Source organism: Procambarus clarkii, chromosome 36 (assembly GCF_040958095.1).
Source record: "Procambarus clarkii isolate CNS0578487 chromosome 36, FALCON_Pclarkii_2.0, whole genome shotgun sequence".
Lineage (NCBI taxonomy): Eukaryota > Metazoa > Arthropoda > Malacostraca > Decapoda > Cambaridae > Procambarus > Procambarus clarkii.
The window spans coordinates 26,875,954-26,903,617 of NC_091185.1; the positions used below are offsets into that span (position 1 = coordinate 26,875,954).

At 41.2% G+C, this 27,664-nt stretch overlaps 1 protein-coding gene across 1 annotated transcript in view; it reads right to left on the bottom strand.

Moving 5' to 3' along the window:
* LOC123756241 (uncharacterized) overlaps positions 1-27,664 on the bottom strand; it is a 579,026-nt gene that overhangs the window by 28,587 nt on the left and 522,775 nt on the right. The window contains exon 9 of the mRNA XM_069336707.1: positions 21,251-21,359. Coding sequence (XP_069192808.1) covers positions 21,251-21,359 — 109 coding nt within the window. The remainder of the gene's footprint in view (positions 1-21,250; positions 21,360-27,664) is intronic.

Sequence of the window (27,664 nt, forward strand, 5' to 3'; positions counted from 1 at the left end):
ACTTCCTCAAAATTTATTTCTAAGAGCAGGTTATAAAATGACTTCATGAGGTCAATAAGCGGCCGTTTGCAAAATTCAATGTCGAAGCAGATTTCATAGAACTGTCGAGTTAGTTTAACAAAAAATGAACGACAAAAAACTAGATAAATGAACTCGGGAAATACCCCCAAAAAATCTTTGTTTATAACACGCGTGAAGGAATTATCAATCTTCATCCTTTAAACCCAAAAATTCACACAGAAAGAGAGCGAAACAAACGAGAGAAAGACAAAATAAAAATGCGAGAGAGAGAGAACGGGGAAGAAAAAAAGAGAAAAACTAAAACAAGTGAAACATAAAACGTAAAAGAGATGAAAGGAGAATTTCCACCCCTCCCTCCGCCCAGCCTCTGAGCATATTTTCCACTGAATGTATTCCGGGATAAAAGTCCTCATCTGATATACCACACATACACCGAATAACACAGTCTTGCTTTTTGTTGGTAGGAGTAGGAGACGAACAAGAACTCAATTATATCTGATTTTAGCAAAAAATGATCAATGGTAGCGATATGGAGAGAGAGAGAGAGAGAGAGAGAGAGAGAGAGAGAGAGAGAGAGAGAGAGAGAGAGAGAGAGAGAGAGAGAGAGAGAGAGAGAGAGAGAGAGAGAGAGAGAGAGAGAGACAGAGAATTCAACTACAAACATGAATTGCATGAAATGTTGAAAAACAGAAAAAAATAAATACAAAATATAGGAATAGAAAGATATCGGAGATAAAAAAGATATAAACCAATCATTTAAACTGGTCGTATTACACCCAATATTATTAAGAGCTGGAGCGCAAACCAATCACCAAGCGTGTGGCTTCAGTAAACGTCCCGCGTTCCTGAAAGCGATAACAATGTCCTTCACCACAGTATGACGTCAAGCTCTTGGGGGGTAGAAAGAGTCGCATGTCGGGGGGAGAAGAAGGTGATAAATAAACCCATTTTGTCTCGTCTCTATTTACATAATCACATTCGAGAGTGTACGAGCCTGGCAGTTCCTCCCGGCCTGCGTATGCCAGCCCTTTTATAGTCGCCCGGCTAACGTATCGTGTTTATTTTGCCTCCTTGTCTTGTTGGCTTTGGAGTTTGCTCGTGTCTCGAGCTCTCACGAGGGATAAAGTTTGCGGGAATATTTGCTTCTGGGACGAGAAGGACGGCTGATGTTTCCGAGGCGAGCATCCTCTTAATCAACGTATGTATATGTGTGTGTGTATCTACATACATATTCACATGTATGTATTTGGATTTGCATACATATATACACACACATGTATATGTTTGAAGTATAAGCGCATGGAAATTCATCATCTCATCCTCTCTATGATACTGGTCAATTTAGTTTCAGCATATATCCCCCAAGGCCATTGAAGTTTGAGGAGATGCAGGAACACTGCGACTCTTGTCTGTCCTGTTCTGTGAGTCTCCATTCGTGTAGAGTGCAGTTGAGAGGCTGAGGGAGCCAAGTTTCGTCAAGTCAGTGAAAAAATGGCGACATTGCCAACCCTGTTTCGCGAAAACTGTTGTGAGCCGATTTGAGGTCATGTTTCATGAACACCGAAGTATGAAAGGAAACATTGAAAATCCTGCAAAGGCGGCAAATAACTGTAATTTTGCAAGACTGGGAAATAATACCCAATAAAGAAAGAGATAAGAAGCGGACAGATGCGGTATTGACGAAGCTTATCTCACTAAGCTGTGAGGCTTCTTCGGCAGAGTTATGAGGCCTTATCTTCTGAGCTGCGAAGCTTCACCGGACGCAGGTTCGAATCCTCCTCACGGCCCTTATGGATTTGTTCACCGGAAGATCAATGAAACTTCATCTTGCCGAGATGCGGAAGCAAAAACACGGGGAAACGTACTCACAGATAACTTCAATTATTTGAAGTTAAGAGACTAATCTTTAAGTTACTTTAAGATAAAAGTACATATCTCCAAATTGAAGAAGGTAAACAACATTTTTGAGATAACATAATATTGACCACAACGAGAATACATATATGACGTTGGACATAAGGAAGATAAGGAATATAAGTAGATAAGACAATGTGCAACGGTGTAAGGAAGACATGTGTATACAGTACACGATAACAGTATGAGGTAGATAAGTTCTTATGACAGCAGGCAAAGATATACGGTAGATATGTACATATGACACTGGACAACGGTATATCAGTATAAGGTAGACAAGAACTTACGAAAGTAGGCTACGGTATAGGGTAGATATGTGCAGTTGCCAACGGTATAAGAAGGAAGATATGAACAGCAGCAACGGTATTAGGAAAATCCCTTCCTATTACATTAGATGATTTTGCGAGTATGAAAATGGTGTACAACGGAAGAAAAATATGTTCACACAACAGCGTGATAAGATATTTAATGGGAAGATTGTGGGAGCCGCAGAGACAAATGATTCAACACAATATAATCGATATATTGTGAGCAGGAAAAAGCCAGTTCGCTCATGATTGGAAAGATGCTGAGGAACACCTTATAAGTCAACTTCGTAACTTGAGGCAGATAGTGATGATCTGATCTCATAACTATTTTAAATTAGGGATGAAAAGATGAGGAAGGAACTACAAAACCGAACAAATATAACAGGATATATAGACATTAGGGAATTTCTAGAGTTGATCAGATGATAAAATATTAATTGTGAATAGAGTGGAACCAGAGATGAGGGGTTGAAGCTGTACACAGATGTGCCATAGTGTGGGGAAAATATTCGTTGCGTGATAGATAAATGTTGGAAAATTGAAAGAGGAAGATACGATAGAGATATGATATTAGGAATGACTAGGAGGAGCTAGAACATAGCAACAATCTGGGTTCAAGCGTTGAGAATCGATCCTTCAGATGCAAATAGTTGAGAGGAAGTAGATGAATACATAGTCATAGTTATGGGTCCAGGTATACATATACTTGCGTTTATAAATACATATATAAGCATTTGTATATACATATACGCTAAAATACATACATACATATGTACATATTTATATATGTTCATGATTATATATATATATATATATATATATATATATATATATATATATATATATATATATATATATATATATATATATATATATATATATATATATATATATATACAATCAATAATTCATATATCTATGTTAACGAACACACATATATACAATTATACATGTAGATACATATACGTACACAGACAAATTACACATATTCATACACACATACATACGACTGTACAGTGTACATTCCGATCAAAGAGCCGAAGTTCAATCCCCTCAAGCACAACTAGCTGAGAACTAGCGTGCCTACATATACACACACACACACACGCTCATACATGTGTAAATGCAAATTTACAAATAGAAAAAGAAGAGGCAAACGCATTTTGCGGCCTCGAGGAGCAGTGTATAACCATAATATTCTCGAATGGCAAAATACACGTCTGAATGAATGCGGGACGAGAGTAAATAAAATCTGAACATTTTTGTACCAAAGTTTCTTCTCCTGGGGGATGTGTGGGCATGTTATAAACTCACCCAACTGTGTGCAAAGTCGACGATCCGCTTGTCTCGTGCACACGCAGCGAAGCATACATACACATACATTCACATACACACGCACACACACACACACACACACACATACACACACAGACTAGTACCCGATCTGAGAGGTATGAGCTACGAGGAGAGACTACGGGAATTAAACCTCACTTTTCTGGAAGACAGAAGAGTTAGGGGGACATGATCACCACATTTAGGATTCTGAAGGGAATTGATAGGGTAGATAAAGACAGTCTATTTAACACAAAGGGAACACGTACAAGGGGACACAGGTGGAAACTGAGTGCCCAAATGAGCCACAGAGATATTAGAAAGAACGTTTTTAGTGTCAGAGTGGTGAACAATTGGAATGCATTAGGAAGAGATGTGGTGGAGGCTGACTCCATACACAGTTTCAAGTGTAGATATGATAGAGCCCGATTGGCTCAGGAATCTGTACACCTGTTGATTGACTGTTGAGAGGCGGGACCAAAGAGCCAGAGCTCAGCCCCCGCAAACACAACTAGGTGAGTACACACACACACACAGACTAGGAAGTGGTGGCACACACATTAGGAAATGATGTGGCGGAGGCTGACTCCATACACAGCTTCAAGTGTAGATATGAGAGAGCCCAGTAGGCTCAGGAACCTGTACACTAGTTGATTGACAGTTGAGAGGCGGGACCAAAGAGCCAGAGCTCAAACCCCGCAAGCACAACTAGGTAAGAACAACTAGGTAAGTACTACTTCCTGCTGCTGGAAAAATGCAAATGCGGTGCCAATCTGCCAGAAAGAAAATAGAGAAGAAGCACTTAACTTCAGACCTATGTTGCTCACAAGCATCCCTTGCAAAGTACTTGATTAATAGTAAGGTTAAGACTAGTTGCACACCTAGAAATAATTAGATTTGTAAGTAAACAACATCACGGCTTCAGAGAAGGGAAATTATTCCTGACGAACCTCCTAGAGTTTTATGATAAGGTAACAAAAATAAGGCACGACAGAGAAGGTTGGAAAGATTACATATTTCTGGACTGCCAAAAAGACATTGATAAAGTACCTCACAGAAGGCTACTATACAAACTTAAGAGGCAGGCGGGAGTAGACGGAAACGCACTATTATGGGTAAGGAATTACATGAGAGACAGGTGTCAGAGAGTGATAGTGAGGGGGCGAGGAAATCGATTGGCGTAGAGTAACAAGCGGGGTACCTCAAGGATCGGTACTGGGGGCTCTCTTTATTCCTCATTTATGTAAATGACATGACTGCTGGAATTGAGTCTCGTATGTCAATGTTTGGGGATGATACAACACTAATGAGAGGGTTGAGACGGATGAAGATTGTAATATTCTCCAGGATGACTTGGGCAGGTTGCAGAGCTGGTCAGAAAAATGGCTTCCAGAGTTCAACACTAAGAGGTGCAACGTCATGGAAATGAGAACAGGTGCTAGGAGGCCGAAAGGCCAATACACGATGAAAGGAAACCTACCTCCCTATAACGTCAAGAGAAAAATACCTGGACGTAAAAATAATATCAAATATAACTCCAGAGGAATCACGGGCTCATCATAGTCCGTGCTGCTTGGAATTTTTGTTCCAGGTAGCGAATCTTAAACAACAACAACAAGATCCAGAGGAATCGTATAAATAGAAAAACGTCAGCAGCATACTATACGCTGGCAGAAGTCAGAACATCCTTCAAAAACTTGAATAAGGAGGCTTTAAGATCACTGTTTCCCGCCTATGTGAGAAAAAATGGGAACAAATTGTGCACATTTGTGTTCCTCACATGTGCCCCATAGAATGAGGTGATTTGATAAAATGCTATGCCCAAGATTACCATCCGAGTGCCGGCGGGGAAGTGGTTCAAATAGCTTCGGCTATCACTTCCTTATGTCCGGTCGTGATGGTCAAGCGGATTAAGGCGTCCTGTAGATACCAGTTGCGTTGTTCCTGGCAGTATGGGTTCGAGTCACTTCTGGGGTGTGAGTTTTCAGTCATATATATATATATATATATATATATATATATATATATATATATATATATATATATATATATATATATACGCTGAGAAGTGCGTTCTGGCTACTAGGTATGACATATATATATATATATATATATATATATATATATATATATATATATATATATATATATATATATATATATATATATATATATATGTATATATATATATATATATATATATATATATATATATATATATATATATATATATGTATATATATATATATATATATATATATATATATATATATATATATATATATATATATATATGTATATATATATATATATATATATATATATATATATATATATATATATATATATATATATATATATATGTCGTACCTAGTAGCCAGAACGCACTTCTCAGCCTACTATGCAAGGCCCAATTTGCCTAATAAGCCAAGTTTTCATGAATTAATTGTTTTTCAACTACCTAACCTACCCAACCTAACCTAACCTAACTTTATCGGGTATCTAACCGAACCTAACCTATAGAGATAGGTTAGGTTAGGTTAGGTAGGGTTGGTTAGGTTCGGTCATATATCAACGTTAATTTTAACTCCAATAAAAAAAAATTTACCTCATATATAATGAAATTGGTAGCTTTATCATTTCACAAGAAAATATAATAATTCAGGAAAACTTGGCTTATTAGGCAAATCTGGCCTTGCATAGTAGGCAGAGAAGTGCGTTCTGGCTACTAGGTACGACATATGTATATATATATATATATATATATATATATATATATATATATATATATATATATATATATATATATATATATATAGATATATATATATATATATATATATATATATATATATATGGTGGCGCTGCCACCCACAGGGAAGCAGCCAAATCCCGTAAGTATAGAGAACTGGATCACCACTACAATTTTGTCCCCATTGCTTCTGAGACGCTCGGCGCCTGGGGTAAAAGTGCTACCAGTTTTTTGAAGGAACTGGGTTCTAGGCTCATTGAAACAACAAGGGACCCGAGAGCTGCAAGCTTTCTTTTCCAGCGCCTCAGTGTGGCGATACAGAGGGGAAATGCGCACTGCATCCAGGGTTCCTGCCCGCCATCTGAGGAGCTGGAGGAACTCGACAACCTATGACAACCATCTTTGTAACCCATATGCAACTCCTTTTTTGTAACAAAGTTCAAATAAAGTAAATATATATGTGTACATACAAAAGAATGGGGGTGGTAGGAGAGGATAATATTAGTGTTCAGTGAGAGACCACAAGGTCTCCTCTGAATACTTTTTATTTTCTTCTCCGAGGCTATGGGTCCCCACATTGGCACCAGAGGTGGTACCCTCACAAACTTTTCTATATATATATATATATATATATATATATATATATATATATATATATATATATATATATATATATATATATATATATATATATATATTCAATTTTTTTCAATGTTACAGTAGCATACATATAAAACTCTAAATTCCCTGAGGTTGTGGAGGCAGACTCCATACACAGATTCAAATGGAGATATGACATAGTCCAATTGGGTCTGAAACCTGTGCACCAGTTGATTGAAGGTTGTGAGGCGGTACAAAGAGCCAAAACGCTTTGGTGTTTGTGTGTGTGTGTATACTCACCTATTTGTGCCTGCAGGGTCGAGCATGGACTCTTGGATCCCACCTTTCGAGCTATCGGTTGTTAATATCAATGACTGCTGTTCCATTTTCCTAACATATCTAGTTTTAAAATTATGAATAGTATTTGCTTCCACAACCTGCTACTTAAGTGCATTCCATTTTTCCACTACTCTCACGCTAAAAGCAAACTTTCTAACATCTCTGTGACTCATCTCAGTTTCTAGCTTCCACCCATGTCCCCTCGTTCTGTTATTATTACGTGTGAACATTTCATCTATTTCTACTTTGTTAATTCCCTTGAGTATTTTATACATTCTATCATATTCCTCCCCTCTCCCTTCATTTTTGTAATGTCGTAAGGTTAATTTCATTCAGGCACTCCTCATACTTTTTCCCCTTGTAACTCTGGGACGAGTCTCGATCGCAAACTTCTGAACCTTTTCCAGTTTCCTTATGTGTTTTTTCAGGTGGGGACTCCATGATGGCGCGTCATACTCTAAGACTGGCCTCACGTAGGCAGTGTAAAGCGCCCTAAAAGTCTCCTCACATAAGTTTCTGAATGATGTTCTAAGTTTCGCCAGTGTAGAGTACGCTGCTGTCGTTTTCCTATTTATATGTGCCTCAGGAGTTATATTAGGTATCACGTCCGTGTTGTGTGTGTGTGTACTCCCCTATTTGTGCTTGCGGGGGTTGAGCTCAGGCTCTTTGGCCCCGCCTCTCAACTGTCAATCAACTGATGTACAGGTTCCTGAGCCTACTAGGCTCTCTCATATCAACATCTGAAACTTGTATGGAGTCCGCCTCCACCACATCACTTCCTAATGCATTCAATTTGTCAATTACTCTGACATTGAAAAAATATTTTCTAACGTCCCTATGGCTCATTTGGGCGCTCAATTTCCTCATGTGTCCCCTAGTGCGTGAGCCCCTTGTGTAAAATAGTTTGCCTTTATCTATCCCATCAATTCCTCTAAGAATCTTGTATGTGGTGGTCATATCCCCTCTAACTCTCTGTCTCCTTGCGTTGCTCCTGGGAGTATGGGTTCGATTCACTTCTGGGGTGTGAGTTTTCAGTCGCATATTGTCCTGGGGACCATTCAGGCTTGTTCGCATTTGTGTTCCTCACGTGTGCTCCAAAGAATGAGGTGATTTGGTAAAATGCTATGCCCAAGATTACTATCCGAGTGCCGGCGGTGGGGTGGTTCAAATAGCTTAGGCTATCACCTCATTATGTCCGGTCGTGATGGTCAAGTGGATTAAGGCGTCTTGTACATACCAGTTGCGTTGCTCCTGGGAGTATGGGTTCAAGTCACTTCTGGGGTGTGAGTTTTCAGTTATATATATATATATATATATATATATATATATATATATATATATATATATATATATATAGCACCAGAGGTGGTACCCTCACAAACTTCCCTATATAAATATATATATATATATATATATATATATATATATATATATATATATATATATATAGATATATATATATATATATATATATATATATATATATATATATATATATATATACCTGTGTACCTTTCAGGTATACAGGCTGCATATTAAATACCTGAAAATTCCAAACGCCGCTGAAGATACTAGAACCTCAGCCCGCGTGATGCAGAGCTGAGTGCTGTACCACTGTACCACCACACCATAAAGCTGAGTGCTGTACCACCACACCACACAGCTGAGTGCTGTACCACTGTACCACCACACCACAAAGCTGAGTGCTGTACCACTGTACCACCACTCCACAAAGCTGGGTGCTGTACCACTGTACCACCACACCACAAAGCTGAGTACTGTACCACTACTCCACAAAGCTGAGTGCTGTACCACTGTACCACCACGCCATAAAGCTGAGTGCTGTACCACTGTACCACCACACCACAAGAGCATTTAAGGAGTCTTTATGAACTCATTCAGCACCATGCCCGAGTGCATTCGTGTTATGGGGTCTACTATTTCATCTAGTCCAGGTAATCAATCATTTACATTTACTCACCAAAGTAAAAAAAAATATACAAACTAGCACTTAATTCTCGATTGAAGAATTTTTGTGGTGAAGTTCTAAAAGCTTTGAGGTAACTTGATGTTGATCTTGGCAACAACACACACATCACTTCACCTGTATGTGAGCAAGAGTAAGTATAACGAGGAATATACCGAGCCTTCTACAGCTGAGTATTGTATTGAGGCCTACATAGCTGATCTATTTTTTATGGGGATCTCATGGCAGGTTTATTTGCTCTCATGGCATTATTTTGTTGGTGCAAGCCAGAAACACTCTGGGTTAATACAATACAGAAACACTTTGGTCTTAATACAATACTTTGTGTTGATAGAAGTTACAGAGAGCTCCAGGTATATCTTGTGTTGGTCAGAGAGACACTTGCGTGTCTGTCAGTTCTCAACTGTCACCTGTTAGTTTCTGTTCATCACGGATCTTGTCACTTCGATTTAGTCATTATTGTGTAGTTCTACTCATTCATACATATTTACGAACACACAAAGCTGGATAATGTGTTGAAGCGTGGGAGCTGAACTGTTCCTGGGGCAATATAACACATGAGTTACGAGGAAAGGTTTTTTGTTATTATAATTAATTCCATTGCTAAACAGAAGCTCGATCCCACGAGGCCCAGTCAGGACACAGATACTCTGCCACATCCTGATAGAAAACATAGGCAGGAATACACCACGGTATTTTGTATCATTCGTGAATACATAAGTCACTGGAAAAAAATAAAAAAAACGGCAATGAGACATAAATGATAGCTTCCCATTGGTCAAGATAAAACAATATGATGTTTACTTGTTATCCAGGGCAGGCGATGAGTCACAATAACGTGGCTAAAGTATGTTGACCAGACCACACACTAGAAGGTGATGGGACGACGACGAAGATTTACTTGTTATCATTTTGAACGACTTTGGTTTAGTAAAACTGGAAATCTTAAAACAGAACAAGATTCATTACTCTGCCAGATCTACTTTAACAGTAGCACCAATGTCAGGGATCTTGGAATAGATGTTGCGAAACACCCACAAATCTGGAACAGTGTATAATGATTCTGAGTGCAATAACTAAAACCAAAACGGGAGAGATATCCTATTATATACATATTTAAGATACTGGAAGGTCACGTTCCAATCCTACAGAGTAAAATTACAGCATACTTCAGTGAGATAAATTGTCAGAAATTTTGAATAAATCGAATGAAAATCAAAGCTTCAATGTTACGATTGGGCCTTGCCAGGTAGCTCCTATATATATCCGTATAAACGTTTTCATATACATGTCTAATCTACGTTTGTAACAATCCAACAATCATACGTTTATTTAAATATATTCAATAACGCAGCAACACTATTTTAAACCCAAAGTTTATCGAGCTCTATCTTGAGTCAAAAGTTACCCAATTTATATCCACTGTTTCCTGTTCTATTTCGACTTACCCAATTTTTATCTATGATTGTGTCACTGTAACAACAATAGAAACTCTCAAGAGAGAGCCTAACATTTTCAGCTGGAGTTATCGGATCAGCCAGGCTGTGATGAACGTGACCCAGCAAGTTAAATAGACAACGAGCGTCAAAGACTTGTCTATCACCAATGAAGGATGGCCCCACGCCAGTCAGCAAAAGGAGAATAATGAAATTGTCTACTGGTAATTACAAACGAAATTTTCTAATAAATCAACAGAGCAGATAAGGTCGTACATGGTCAACCAAGGTCAAAAAATGTCAAGCAAGGGAAAACAGCATAAAATTAAAGTCTTAAATGAACCCCCAAAGATATATCAATATTGATGCCTAGATTTATATTTCCAGTGTTGATGACGAGATCTAGACAAATATTGACATCAGCACCAACCGGTGTTAGTGCCTATATCTGGGTCGTAACTGGTGACGATGTCGATATTTTGGGCTCGTATCCGGCCGTTGAGGCAGAGATATGGGTTCATACCAAATATTGACGACCTAACACCCGAAACCCACGAGTTGTGATAGAGAGAGAGAGAGACAGTAGGGCTTACGGGTCCTCTCCCGAAGCCCTCACGAGGGCGTCTCAAAGCCGTCATATTACGAAAAAAAAAGCATTGCGACCGCTGACGGAAACGTCAAATCGCCGGAACTATATAATGGGGGAACTATATAAACGTTCCTCCCCCTCCAAGCATCCCTGGTTGACTTCCCGTGGGTCTCATAACGCATAATTCACGGAACTGTATGTTCACTATGACAAAACATTAAGGAACAGTACGTAAGTCAGTTGAAGTGTCTTGTTTTGACCTCTTTGTAAAGTGATCGGCTTATGCCTAGCGCCTAAGGGAAATCGAAGGGGGAGGAAGGGAGTGTGTGATCCTAGATCATAGGTAAGAGAGGAATGGGGTGACAGGCGAGGCAGGACAGAACTGGGTACAGTCTGGGGCTTGGTTAGGGGGGTAAAGTAGCCAAGGATGATGGGAAAGGGGGGGATTGACAGGAGCCCGAGATGACCTCTGATTGACGGTGGGGTCAAGTTAGGGGGATGTGGAAACCACTCACGCTAACAGAGTGGTGAGATGAAGTGTGAGGTAAGAGCCAAGGGCATGATAAAGGGTGAGCTAGGGGGCAGGGGTAGGAGAGACGAAGGGTGTAGTGAGAAGGTAAGCCAGGGTGGGGGGAGGGTGAGACGATAGTTGAGACATAGACAGAGGAGGTGACGGGTGACGGAACATACAGATCGAGATAACGTAGATGACAAAGACAGAGAGAAAAAATAAAAGGATAAAAGGTGATAGTGAGAAAAAGAACATGAAAGAAGATAGAGAGAGAGAGAAAACAAAATGTTAGGAGAGAGTGAGAATAAGAACATGAAAGAAGATAGGGAGAGAGAGAGAAAAAAATATAAAGAGATAGTGAGAGAGAGACAACACTGTAAAAGCAAGAACACAAAGGAAATGACGAATGCATGATAAAATAAAATTAAGTTAAACAAGATGAAAGCAAGAAGAGAAGTCCGGAGATAAACCACTCTAAATTCTGACGTAAATATATATATATATATATATATATATATATATATATATATATATATATATATATATATATATATATATATATATATATATATATATATATATATATATTACAATCCGCTACAAATAGCGGATGTTGCCAAGTGTTGCCAAATATTCCTCCTGCTCTTCGCATTAGCAATTAGTAATGAACAAGGTCACTGCTTTCCCCTTTGTCTCACCTTTGTTTGATCTAGACGCCTCGTCGCATATATTCCTGGTAATACATGTGTATCTAGAGCTGGTTTATGTGTATCTAGAGCTGGTTTAGATGTATCTATAAGGTTTATGTGTATCTAGAGCAGGTTATGTGTATCTAGAGCAGGTTATGTGTATCTAGAGCAGGTTTATCTGTATCTAGAGCCGGTTTATGTGTATCTAGAGCAGGTTTAGATGTATCTATAAGGTTTATGTGTATCTAGAGCAGGTTTATCTGTATCTAGAGCAGGTTTATGTGTATCTAGAGCAGGTTTATCTGTATCTAGAGCAGGTTTATCTGTATCTAGAGCAGGTTTATGTGTATCTAGAGCAGGTGTATGTGTTTCTAGAGCAGGTTTATGTGTATCTAGAGCAGATTTATTTATATTTAACTAGTTGTACCCGGTCACGCGTTGCTGTGGCTCAGTAACCCTCCTCCTGTCTCCCAGTCCTCTCCACCATTCCTCACTCCCCCGTCCCATCGTCCTCCCTACCATTCCCCACTCCCCCGTCCCATCGTCCTCCCTACCATTCCTCACTCCCCGGTCCCATCGTCCTCCCTACCATTCCCCACTCCCTCGTCCGATGCATTCCCAGATGATGTAATGTTCCCATCAGAAAATTGGAAACGTCAAATGATCTGATGTTCCCATCACTTAAATATAAGAAAAACAATCAAAAAACGAAATGAAAAACAATGAAAAAACACAAACAATAAACTATACACACGAAAAGAATGTATGGCAAACAACAAAACTCAATTCCAACGCAATGTCACACAAAACAGTTAAATCAAAATGAAAATAATTCGAAATCTATGAAAATTTACTTTATAATTAACATATTTAGTATTTCGTGTGTGTTGCTAGTACGTGCAACAGATGGCGCTGTAAAAAAAAAAATGTTTTTATTTGTCACATGTTTGGCATCAATATAACATGAATATAAAAACAGGCTCATTTTTGAATGGAACGTTGTGTCAGAATTTTAAAGCAACTGATAAAGAACTTAGGGATATTACAGTGTGTGTTTCTCTTACGTTCAACAGATGGCGCAGTTTTTCAAAAACAACATTTTTTTCCCTGTCATATGTAAGGCATGTATATAGTAGGTATATAAAAACACGCGCCTATTCGAATGCATTGGTGTGTCAAAATTTCAAAGCAATTGCTAAAGAGGTTTCGAAGATTTCTCTTACATGAAAAACACATAAAAACACAGTTTTTCAAAAAGCATGTTGTTTCCTTCACAGACGTGACATCAAGATAGCATGTATATAAAAATCTGCTCGGATACGAATGGAACATTGTGTGAAAATTTCAAAGCAATCGGTGGAGAACTTTCGGAGATTAGCGATTTTGAATAAACGAACATTTCCAGTATTTATTTATATAAATTCAGATATTTGGATATCTTGATTAAGTTTACACCTTTTTAGATCTTGTTTCCAATATTTAGAAACTGCTTATGCATTACTAAATCAGATTTTGGCTTTTCTAGTCCTCCCCACTATCCTCCACTCACCCATCCCCTCATCCTCCCAACCATTCTCCCCTCTCCCATCCCCTCGTCCTTCCCACCATTCCCCACTCCCTCGTCCGATGCGTTCCCAAATAATCTGATGTTCCCATCACTGAAAAATAAGAAGAACAGTTAAAAAAACGAAAAGAATAACAATTAAAAAAATACAAAATACACTATATTCACGAAATTAATTGAATGGTTAACAATACAGCTCAATTCCAACTCAATGTCACTCAAAATAGGTAAATCAAAATGAAAAAAATTTAAATCTATGAAAACTCAATTTATCAATGCAATCGGAAACACTGAAATAGAATCGTAACATATTTAGTATAGCGGGTGTTGCTTTAACATTAACAGATGGCACTGTTTATAAAAAAAAAAAAATGTTCTTACCTGTTACAGGTGCGGCATCTATATTGTAGGTATATAAAAACACGTACGTATTCTAATGGAATGTTGTGTCAAAATTTCAAAGCAATACGTAGAGAGGTTTTTGAGCTTTTCCTCACATGAAAACTCACATGAAAAACACAGATTTAAAAAAAAAATCCTGTCACAGACGTGACATCTCTATAGGGTGTATATAAAAACACACTCGTAGGCGAATGGAAGGTTGTGTAAAAATTTCAAAGCATTCGCTGAAGAACTTTTGGAGATTAGCGATTTTGAATAAACGAACAAATACATTTTTATTTATATAAACTAGCTGTACCGGGCCACGCGTGGCTGTGGCTCAGCAACGTATGTGCATTGCTGAGCCACAGCAATTTTCCCATTTCCCAGTCCTCCCCACCATTCCCCCCCCCCCCCTCCTCCTCCTTCCCCTTGTCCTTCATACCATTCGTCACTCCTCCGTCCCCTTGTCCTCCCAACCATTCCTCACTCTCCCGTCCCTTCGTCCTCCCCACCATCCCCCACTCCAGCGTCCCTTCCTCCTCCTAACCATTCCCTATTCCTCCATCCACTCGTCTTTACCATCATCTCCCACTCCCTCATCCCTTGTCCTCCCCATCATTCCCCACTCCCTCGTTTGATACATTCTCAAATGATCTGATGTCCTCATCAGAAAATTTGGAACATCAAATGATCTGGTGTTCCCATCACTGAAATATAAGAAAACCGTTAAAAAACGAAATTAAAAAAATGAAAAAATGAAAAAAAAACTATACTCACAAAATGAACAGAGTGGTAAACGACACAGCTTAATTCCAAAGCAATATCACACAAAATATTTAAATCAAAATGAAAATATGTCAAAATATATGAAAATTCAATTTATCAATGAAATTGGAAACATTGAAATGGAGTCGTAATATATTTAGTAGAGCTTTGTTGCTATTATGTGCAATAGATGGAGCTGTTTAAAAAAAAAAATAGTTTTTACCTGTCACAGGGGTGGCATCTATATTGTATGCTCTAAACTTTCTAACAAACGTGACCTAACATAAGCTTACCCTTCTATGTATCTTTCTTTCTCTTTCCTTCTTTCTTTTTCTTTCCCTTGTTTTCTCTTACGAACCCTTTCTTATTGGGTGGTTATAAATAGGAGCTGCCTCGTATGGGCCAATAGGCATTCTGCAGTTACCTTTGTTCTTATGTTCTTATGTTCTTATGTTCTTATTCCTCTTACAATCCCCTTTATTACATCTTACCTTACGTACCTTTTGCCTTCCTTTTAGTTTCTCTAAGATTTTCTTCTCCTCACCTCGCTCTTGCCTATTTATTGCCTCGCATCCTTCCCTTATCACAATCGACTTGAGAATGGCCCTAGACGGACCGAAACGTCGTCGTCCTTTCACTTTCTAGTATGTGGTTTGGTCAAGATCTATATAGTAGGTATATAAAAACATACACGTATTCGAATGTAACATTGAATCAAAATTTCAAAGCAATCGGTGAAGAACTTTCAAAGATTACAGTGTGTGTTGCTCTTACAGCTGTTAAAAAAACATGTTTTTCCTGTCACGGGTGAGGCATGTATATAGTAGGTATATAAAAACACGCGCCTATTCGAATGCAACGTTTTGTCATCATTTCAAAGCAATCGGTAAAGAGGTTTCAAAGATTTCCCTCACATGAAAAACAAAGTTAAAAAAAAAAAAAAAAAATTCCCCGTCACAGACGAGATAGTATGTATATAAATATACATTTATATAAAAATACATCTACATAGTAAGTATATAAAGCCACGCTCATATGCGAATGGAACGTTGTGTCAAAATTTCAAAGCAAAGGGTGAAGAACTTTCGGAGATCAGCAATTTTGAACAAACGAACATTTACATTATTATTTATATAGATTACTGTTTGATATTGTGAAAAATGGTTATCAGCCGCAGGATTGCTATTATTGGTCCATTTTCAATACAAATAATTCATATTTTATATTACTGTAAACATTTTTAAATGACTAGCAATACTTTTAACAAAGTAAATATCTACATTAAATAATATTTTAGTTCTTTGGCTTCATTTCCCTAAAAAAAAAAGTTTCTGAAATATGTAAAGTTCAAACGTGAGATTATAATAATCAATTAGGAATTATGCTTTTGCCAAGTATAATGATGAAATAATTAAAACAAAATGTTAAATTTAGGAAATAAACTTTATATATGCTCTACAATGTAATTATTTTTGATCTATAAACTACTATGACAATGGTACCATATTTAGTCGAGCCTTCCCTTAATGGGTAAAACGCAAAGATTACTACCTGTAATATCGTCGCCTCAAGACGGAAATGAGCGCGCCTTGGGGCGAATAACCATACTGTTAGGAAGATGTATAGGATGTTCCTTATGGCTGCAGGCGCCAGTACCCACCGCACTCAGGGAACACCGGGTATCAGGCACCGGTAACCACCCCACTCAGGGAACACCGGGTATCAGGCACCGGTACCCACCCCACACAGGGAACACCGGGTATCAGGCACTGGTAACCCACCCCACACAGGGAACACTGGGTACCAGGCACCGGTAACCCACCCCACACAGGGAACACCGGGTACCAGGCACCGGTAACCCACCGCACTCAGGGAACACCGGGTATCAGGCACTGGTACCCACCCCACACAGGGAACACTGGGTACCAGGCACCGGTAACCCACCCCACACAGGGAACACCGGGTACCAGGCACCGGTAACCCACCGCACTCAGGGAACACCGGGTATCAGGCACTGGTACCCACCCCACACAGGGAACACTGGGTACCAGGCACCGGTAACCCACCCCACACAGGGAACACCGGGTATCAGGCACTGGTACCCACCCCACACTGGGTACCAGGCACCGGTAACCCACCCCACACAGGGAACACTGGGTACCAGGCACCGGTAACCCACCCCACACAGGGAACACTGGGTACCAGGCACCGGTAACCCACCCCACACAGGGAACACCGGGTATCAGGCACTGGTACCCACCCCACACTGGGTACCAGGCACCGGTAACCCACCCCACACAGGGAACACCGGGTACCAGGCACCGGTAACCCACCCCACACAGGGAACACCGGGTACCAGGCACCGGTAACCCACCCCACACAGGGAACACCGGGTACCAGGCACCGGTAACCCACCCCACACAGGGAACACCGGGTACCAGGCACCGGTAACCCACCCCACACAGGGAACACCGGGTACCAGGCACCGGTAACCCACCCCACACAGGGAACACTGGGTACCAGGCACCGGTAACCCACCCCACACAGGGAACACCGGGTACCAGGCACCGGTAACCCACCCCACACAGGGAACACCGGGTACCAGGCACCGGTAACCCACCCCACACAGGGAACACCGGGTATCAGGCACCGGTAACCCACCCCACACAGGGAACACCGGGTACCAGGCACCGGTAACCCACCCCACACAGGGAACACCGGGTATCAGGCACCGGTAACCCACCCCACACAGGGAACACCGGGTACCAGGCACCGGTACCCACCCCACTCAGGGAACACCGGGTACCAGGCACCGGTAACCCACCCCACACAGGGAACACTGGGTACCAGGCACCGGTAACCCACCCCACACAGGGAACACCGGGTACCAGGCACCGGTACCCACCCCACTCAGGGAACACCGGGTACCAGGCACCGGTAACCCACCCCACACAGGGAACACCGGGTACCAGGCACCGGTAACCCACCCCACACAGGGAACACTGGGTACCAGGCACCGGTAACCCACCCCACACAGGGAACACCGGGTATCAGGCACCGGTAACCCACCCCACACAGGGAACACCGGGTATCCAAACAAAGTCAGGGCAAACACTTGACAACTTACAAACTCATACACAAAAATGCAAAAATGTCTTTTAGTGCCTTCCGGCAGAGCAGAAGCGTGCCGCCCACCATCGCCAGAGGGCACATCCGGCGCCCTCCACGCCCAGAAAACACACCGGGAGCCCTCCACGCCCCCAGAAGGAACACTAGGAGCCCTCCATGCCCCCAGAAGGAACATTAGGAGCCCTCCACACCCAGAGAGAACACCTGGAGCCCTCCATGCCCCCAGAGGGAACACCAGGAGCCCTCCACGCCCCCAGAGGGAACACCTGGAGCCCTCCACGCCCAGAGAGAACACCGGGAGCCCTCCACGCCCCCAGAGGGAACACCTGGAACCCTCCATGCCCCCAGAAGGAACACCAGGAGCCCTCCACGCCCCCTGAGGGAACACCAGGAGCCCTCCATGCCCCCAGAGGGAACACCAGGAGCCCTCCACGCCCAGAGGGAACACCAGGAGCCCTCCATGCCCCCAGAAGGAACACCAGGAGCCCTCCATGCCCCCAGAGGGAACACCTGGAGCCCTCCATGCCCCTAGAAGGAACACCAGGAGCCCTCCACGCCCAGAAGGAACACCAGGAGCCCTCCACGCCCCCAGAGGGAACACCAGGAACCCTCCACGCCCTCCAGAGGGAACACCAGGAGCCCTCCACGCCCAGAGGGAACACCAGGAGCCCTCCACGCCCCCAGAGGGAACACCAGGAACCCTCCACGCCCCCAGAGGGAACACCAGGAGCCCTCCACGCCCCCAGAGGGAACACCAGGAGCCCTCCACGCCCCCAGAGGGAACACCAGGAGCCCTCCACGCCCTCCAGAGAGAACACCGGGAGCTATCCACGCCCAGAGGGAACACCAGGAGCCCTCCACGCCCCCAGAGGGAACACCAGGAGCCCTCCACGCCCCCAGAGGGAACACCAGGAGCCCTCCACGCCCCCAGAGGGAACACCAGGAGCCCTCCACGCCCCCAGAGGGAACACCGAGAGCCCACCAAGACCCACCTACTCCCGACACCTCTCACACAAACAGGCGCCGGACACCCTTCCTCCTTCCGCTCGCGGAACCAGCCAGGAAACGGAAGGAACAAATCTATCAACTTCCCCGTGGCCAGTGCGCCAGGCGTCACAACTCTCCGGTCGGTTGGATAGGAACACATGACTAAGGAAGACCCTGAGGAAGACGTCACGCCACGTCAGATGAAGGAAGTGCCCGGACGTCTACTCGTCGTCGATGGTGAACCAGGAGCTACAGTACGACTCGTTATAATGTAATCGCAGTATGAGTAAGTTTTACATAGAACCTAAGTAAAATAGGTGTATATTTTTTCTTTATATATTTCTTAGAATGTCGTAAAGCGCTCTGCCTTTGTGAGCTAAAAAAAAAAAAAGAATATGCAAATTAGGCGTCGTTTGATTTTGTCAACGCTAGCTTTTTGCAAGCTAACGTTGACCACTATGTTGGCCACTAAGCTGGCCGCTTAGCTGGGCCACTAAGTTGCCCACTAAGTTGCCCACTAAACTGGCCAATATGCTGGAAGAAGGCCAGGATTGTACCTATCCATACAAAAAAAATAGCAAGACATGAATAGAAAACAATTAACCAATATCTTTACTATCAGTCGTTGGTAAACTATACGAAAAAATCCTTGATAAGAGCTACTCAGTAAGTTACAAGCAATTTTGATTTATAGATAAGGGGAGAGCATGAGGGATGGTTCCATAGTAACCAACAGCTGTGGAGAGGATACACATCTTACAGCCTATGAGAGTGCTGGAGGATCTGAGGGCATCTTGCATGAAGGATTACGGAGTAAGCTCAAGGAACTTGGAGTTGATGGGAATCTTTTGCATCTCATTGAAAACTCTCTAAAGTAACCAAACGTTTTTGGGTGTCCAAAATAATCATTCCACCTGCACGATTGGAAGGTAGATTGACATTCTCGCTTCATGCAGGTCGGCGTTGAATCACCGACCGTCCAAGTGGTTGGGCACTATTCCTTCAACATCGTCCCATCCCAAATCCTTATCCTGACCCCCTTCCATGTGCTATATAGTCGTAATGTTTTGGCGTCTTTCCCTGATAATTCCATCCCTCCACCTGCAAACATACCGCGTAGGTGGGTATATACTCTAGAGTAGTATGATTAGATCATATCCATGGAATATGGGTCGATATCGCACAATCGACTTGAGAATGGTCCAGAATGGACCAAAACGTCGTCGTCCCTTCACCTTCTAGTGTGTGGTCTGGTCAACAAACTTCAGCCATGTTATTGTGACTCTCGCATTCATACCTATGGAACATCTATTTCGATTACATCATGAAACAAATAGGAAAAGGAAACTTATGCAGATGATTATATTCTGACTATAAATCATACACCAAATCATACTGTCGCTTCAACAAAACATAATTCTTCCAACCGTGTGACTGAGGACACAATAGTTTTCAATGACAAAAAAAAATAGAATTCCCACATTGCTACCGATAACTGTACAGCAAGAGTACAATTTTAACTTGCAAAGTACTGTTGATAATGAAACTCAAAAAAATTTCCATATACAAATGAAACTCTGAAATGTATTTACGCATCCATTATATCTGACATTGATCCAGCAAGTTATTTGTACCCTCGCTATTATGGGACTTTTTTTTTCTCCCCGCTTCATCGTATCAGTTACAATTTTACATATAAAGCCCAACATTTCTCATATATTGTATTTTTTTTTTTTTGCTGAGGTGATACAATCACATACAACTTATGTGAGGTGCTACGAGTGTGATACGTAATTAGGAAATTACTAACTTAATAATTATACAACAAAAACACTTTAGGGGTTCAATCACATTTGATGAAATTCTGATATTTTCATTCGAGTCAAATATTCATATATTATATAATGTTATCCATCTCAGACAATATTAGTCCTGTCACTCACCTGCTGGGAAGATCTTGAAGACGCAGGGTTCTCGCTGTTTACCAACCGAGTTTGTCGCCCAGCAGAGTAGGAAGCCGTAGTCCAACAGTGTCTTCGGGGTGTACGTCAGCTGTTGTGAGAGAGAGAGAGAGAGAAGGTGGTGAGAGGGAAGGAATTTTTAGGGGGAAAGCCCCAAGTTATTTCGACTATATAGCACTTTGAAGGGGTCAGGATAAGGATTTTGGGATGGGATGAGGGTGAGGGAATGGTGCCCAACCAGTTGGACGGTTGGGAATTGAACGCCGACCTGCACGAAGCGTGACCGTCACTCTACCATCCAGCCCAAGTGGTTGGGTAAATGATTCGCAAAATGTAACAAGTTTGTTCTGATAGTGAGAGCTGTGGCGTTCTGTTTTATATAAGTAGTGAGTTCGTTGTTGTGTGAGAGAGAGTAAGAGTTGTGGTGAAGGGGCTGTCAACATACAGCGAGTTCGCTGTAGAGGTGAGTGATGTAGTTGTGGAGTAGTAATGGTAACATGTAGCGAAGCCGCAAAGATAAATAACGATGTGGATTGCAAGGATAACTGGGGTTATTTAATCCCATATGCAGTTATTGCAAAGTGGTCAGCGAATCCGTTTCGGACCCGAAAGGAATTGGGTTCGGCTCCCGCTACGAAAGGAATTAGGTTCGACTCCCGCTCCGAAAGGAAGACTCTTGAACACGTTTCTTTAAATTTAATGCCTCAGTTCATCTAACAATAAATGGGCACTCAGAAGTTTGGCAATTGTTCAAGGTTATCTTCTGGCACCAGCCTTTGTTATCTTTTGACCCAGGGGGACCGCGATAAGCCTAACAGACTTCCGGAAAATCATTTAATATTATCTTCTATCATAAAGAGTCATTTTTGTATATCTGAATTTATAAAATACAGATATATCCCTCTGAGGGAGATTGCTTGTAATATTCAAAGCCTCCCAGCATATCCTCAGCCTCATACAAAAAAAATTCCCATTAACACTGAGAGCACATCCTCACAATACATCTTCACAACATACCCCTCACTACACAACCTCATCGCAATGTACCCTCAAAACACTATCACAACGCACCCCTCACAAAATTCCTTCACAACACAACCTCCCCCTTACTAAACACCCTCTCAACACACCGTCAAAACATCCTCATAACACACCCTCACAACACACCTTTTAAGACCCATGGACACGTCCGCTTTACAGAGTGTACTTTAAAAAAAGGCAATACATTTTGGACTACAATAAATAAAGTTCAGAAGCAGTCTCTACAGGAATACTGAATACATTAGAGATTGACTTCAAAACTTAAAATTCAAATCAGGAGGCTTTCGGAGTGTGTTCAGCAATTTAGAGAGGAACTAAGTTAATAAAAGACATCCAGATGCGCCCAGTATCACGTTGTATCAAGTCATTCATGATTCATAACATGATTCATCATTCATAATCCAATCTGATTCATTGCCTGCTTAAAATTGCCAATTCTTTCGCAAAACTAGAACCGTTCTATGGCATGCCGCGTCTCAAGCGGAAAGTCTCAATATATCGTAGACACATTCTTTAGCTTACCCATCAATTAATCTTTTCATACATTAATTCATATTGACTCTCCAAAAATGCAGAATATCTTAACAGAAGATATTTCTTGTTTAAACTTTCTTCACACCATCATTCCTGTGCGAGTTGAACTTATGAGTTGAACATCAGTAAATCCTCTGAGTTCATCACTCCCAAAGTCATGCCTTATCAGCTATAGAGTTGAAAATATTCGCAATTATTCATTGTTTAATCACTATTATACATTTTTAAGTAATGCAGTAATGCTAAGGAATTACATAACATAATTAACATTGTCCATGCGTCTTGTACGAACCATTTTTAACCCACAATTTAAATTTAGCTTTAGTGAAGCCACCCATTTAGTGAAGCAAGTCATTTAGTGAAATAAGCTATTTAGTGAAGCAAGTCATCTAGTGAAATAAGCTATTTAGTGAAGCAAGCCATTGTTTTAGTGTCTGCTGGAACACAATCACCCAAGTGTTTGATTGAACACACCACCACAGGAGTCTGCTGGAACACTCCATCTAGTGTCTGCTGGAACTCATCTAACTAGTCACTTTATCTCAATATGGTGAAATTCTTCTAAGGCAAAATACAAATATGACGCGAAACCACAACAGAGTCTTAGAACATAAACGCGACGAGTAAGGAGGCAGAGATCAACGATGATGACAAGCAGGCAAACATTGACGAAGTCTTAGTAGTAAGGTGTCTTCTGCTGCGTCAATATCCCGTTGACAGGTCATTTTGTCCGGGCGCTCAAGCCCCTGCTAACATGATCTGCGAGTGGCGTACGACACATGCAATAATGTCCGCAGCGTGAGTTGTCTCACGGGGTGAGTGTGCTGAGAAGGAAATTGGAAATTTAGATTTTAAGGAGACCAAAAAAGATGGAATGTGTGGGAAGATCATGAGCGTGGAAGAAAAACTAATAAAAAATGTCTAATCTTAAATGGTTAGCGCATGAGACGGAAAGAAGGAAAAGGATTAGAATGATTGGAAATTCGGCCAAAAGAGGGTAAGAAAAGTATTTGGAGAAAACTGGGTAAAAAATTAATGAAGTGGAAATAAAAAATAAATGACGATGAGAGATGGACGTAGGGGTGGTCACATTACCGACTGATAAGAAGAGATGCAACCATAACGTCAAAATTAATTATAATAAATAGAAACTGCATCTATCGATGATTTCTGTGTTGCTTGTTAAGATTTCTCTGGTGATGGTCTGGTTGTGAGAGATGATTATATGTTCCTTGATGGAGGTCTCTTGTTTCACTAACAACAGGGCTCTTACTATAGACCTAAACTATAAACCTTACTATATAAATCTAAAGTAAGAGAAACCATACCATGGAAAGAGAATCTCTTACCATATTAAGAGAACAGTAACCATTCTCTTACCATTTGTCAAATTCCTGAACTTTCCAACACATATTTTTGTTTTCATGGATAAAAGTGTGAATGTATTAATGCACTACGGCAACATTAATTCTGAATTTGTTATGCTGGATAGGGATAGGTGACAACCTGCCTGTTTCCAAGCAGATTCTGGATTACGCACAGAAATCACAATTGCGTGATGCATCAAATGAACAAATCCACAAGGGCCATTAATTAAGGCAGCGTCTGGGATGCTCTCAGACGCAGGTTCGAATCCCTGTCACGGCCCTTGTAGATTTGTTCAGATTCTTGATTTCTTCACTCATCACTTACAGAATAATAAATACCAGGATAATCAATTTGAACAACGAGGAGCCAGTGATCAAGGATTTCCCCGAGGCCCAACTTACCCCCTGTACCACAACTTGTTAAAATTAAACATTATTCCACAGAATCCGTAGGTAGTCCGGAGGCTTGTACTGAAGCAAGTCCAAGTTTACATATAAACCACCAAGCAGTCCGGTTTAGGTAAAAAAGTTCATCAAGCTTACGCTCCTGGGGCCAGATTCACGAAGCATTTACGCAATTACGCAAATTCTTACGAACGTGTACATATTTCCTCATTCGTTGACAAATTTGGTTAACTTTATTAAACGGTTTACAAACATGAAAACTTGCCAATCAACTGTTGTTATTGTTATGAACAGCCTCCTGGTGCTTCAGAGCTCATTAACTGTTTAATAATTGTAAACTAATCCGCCAAAGATTGAGAAAGGAAGTACAGGTTCGTAAGTGTTTGCGTAACTTCTTCGTGAATCTAGCCCCAGCTTATTTTGTACAAGGCACAAGATATGGCCACAGATCAAAAGAAAACTAAAGTTATTTCACTCACCCTAATTTCCAACCATTAGTTATTCCAATGCCGAAGAGATTGACTTGTTTTACTGTATTTTACATTCAGAAAATGCATTCCCGAAATTTGGTTTCTCCTTGTAGAAAAACACACTATTAGGAAGTGTATCATGTGACCGCCAAATAGATGATTTCCCTGCACTTTGAGAGCAATATCAGAGCAATATCAGAGCAATATCAGAGCAATATCAGAGCAATATCAGAGCAATATCAGAGCAAGGTTTCATAAAAACGATTTTTTTCTGAAACTTTTTTCTTGGTAACAGGTTAGTTACTGAAACATCCTCAATGCTCCAACAGAAACAAGTTGTAAATGAATAACAATTAATACAAAATTATGTCCAATAAGTTTGAAATATATCAACATTCCTACATAAAACTTTGAAGAATGTATGAGGTTTGAGTTTTCACCAGAGGGAGACGTCCGGCACATTGCCATAACCCAAATCCTTATCCTTCTTTACTTCCCCCTCATCCACTTTACCCTTTATCAACTCATCCACTCATCCAACTTATCAACTCATCCACTTTACCCTTTCCCACTCTACTTCATCCATCTCTACCCCCTCAACTCAAACCCTTCCAACGTTGTTTCCATCCTCCCTACCTAACCTCCCTTCCACTTGTGCTGACCCTTAAACCTCCCTCTCCTACCTGACCTCCTTTCCCTTCAACTATTGCAGAATTCACGACCCTTTCTCTTCTTGAACCTCAATGCCTTAATTCCCTTCCCTTTATTTATTTTAATTTTCTTGTCTGACCCGTTCTACCCCTTCCTTCATGCCCTTCCTCCCCAGCCTCCGTCCCTCACCCAGGCTCCCAGAGGGACTCAGTGAGGGAGAGTGAAGACAGAGACACGCTGCACCCAGTGAGGGATAAAATTAGGTTATTAGATGCGATTTTAAGAGCGAGAATGACTCGAAAGATGAACGGTGAAGAGGACAGGAGAAAAGGAAGGGGGAACAAGAGAAGAGGACAGGAGAAAAGGAAGGGGGAACAAGAGAAGAGGACAGGAGACAAGGAAGGGGGAACAAGAGAAGAGGAAATAAGAAAAAAAGGGGAAAGAGGAAGTAAGAAAATTAGGAGAAGAGGCAGGGACGAGAGCAAAGTCCTGGAAAGTCGATGATGGAAAACCTTGGGAAGTGTTCCTTATTGCATCATTTATCTCTTAATACTACGCCTGATACAGCAGAAGTCTGATCGACTGGACGGTTCTTAGACTGAGAACAATCTCATAGATTAAGAGAGTGAAGTGAACGCTGAGTGAAACAGAGTGAAGAGCAAAATAATGGCTAAATGTGAAGAGCTAGAATGAAACGTAGGATTAATAAAAAGTAATATTAGTTACAGAGAGTGAAAGATAAGAATGTTGAAAGAATAAGGACATGAAGAGCGATAAGGATAAATGCGAGTGAGAGTGAAGAGGAGGATTAATAACACAAAAGTGAAAAAAAAGAATAATAACAGAATTGCTAGTTCGAGAAACGTAGTAACATACGATAACACAGGAGGGAAGATAACACGAGGATGCATAGATAATATTTGGCTAGACTTCCTCCGCCAGAAACACTCACAGGGACCTGAGGAAAAACAAACACAGCTGGCACGGTCTTCGGATTCAGATAAGAAATATGCGATAACATTTGTGTTTCAAGTATATGAATATCTATATCTCTGTGAAGGAGAATGTCTGTAGGTTCGTTATTTAGAGCTAGACGTTAGAGGCTAAGTTGGCAAGACTTAGCAGGGTGATTGGTCTTGGACCAGAGAGAGAGAGAGAGAGAGAGAGAGAGAGAGAGAGAGAGAGAGAGAGAGAGAGAGAGAGAGAGAGAGAGAGAGAGAGAGAGAGAGAGAGAGAGAGAGAGAGAGAGAGAGAGAGAGAGAGAGAGAGAGCGGTTGTAAGAACATCACTTCATCAGCGATCATTCACTCCTAGGCTGACTCGTATCTGGAACTTGTTCCCTCAACAGGTTGATACACGGGAGATCAGGTCAACTGATCACATGAAGGCTCTGGCATACAGTTGGCTACAGGCTCATCTTATTCCTTATATGATTGTTACCTAATGTTGTTAAAGAATAAAGTTTATTTCTACTGATGCATGTAATAGACTCATTAAATAAATGAGCCTCTAGGGGTAGGTTTCAGATGAGCTGAGGCAGGTTTACAGCTCTTGCTTCCAGTTTCACCGATTTCAAACTTGCAGTTTGATAGTTCCTTTATGAGAGTTATATAAACTCATGAAATAGAAAGCTCACGTGATAATGATAACTAAACTGCACATTGTAAATCACATTGTAAACAAAAATTGAGTTCAGAAATGATCTTGACATAATGGGCATGAAGTATGAATAATGACAATGAAGACCCACGTGCATAAGCTAGATCAAACGTCAGGCAAGAAACTAACAGTCCAACAGCTCATCTCACACCTCCTGAACAGCAGGGGCTACACAACTTATATAAAGCACAGGTTCGCTCCAATCTTGTGTCTGAACCCTTCTTCTGGATTGTCTGAGCTCCATGATGCATCAGAAATTTTGACAATGC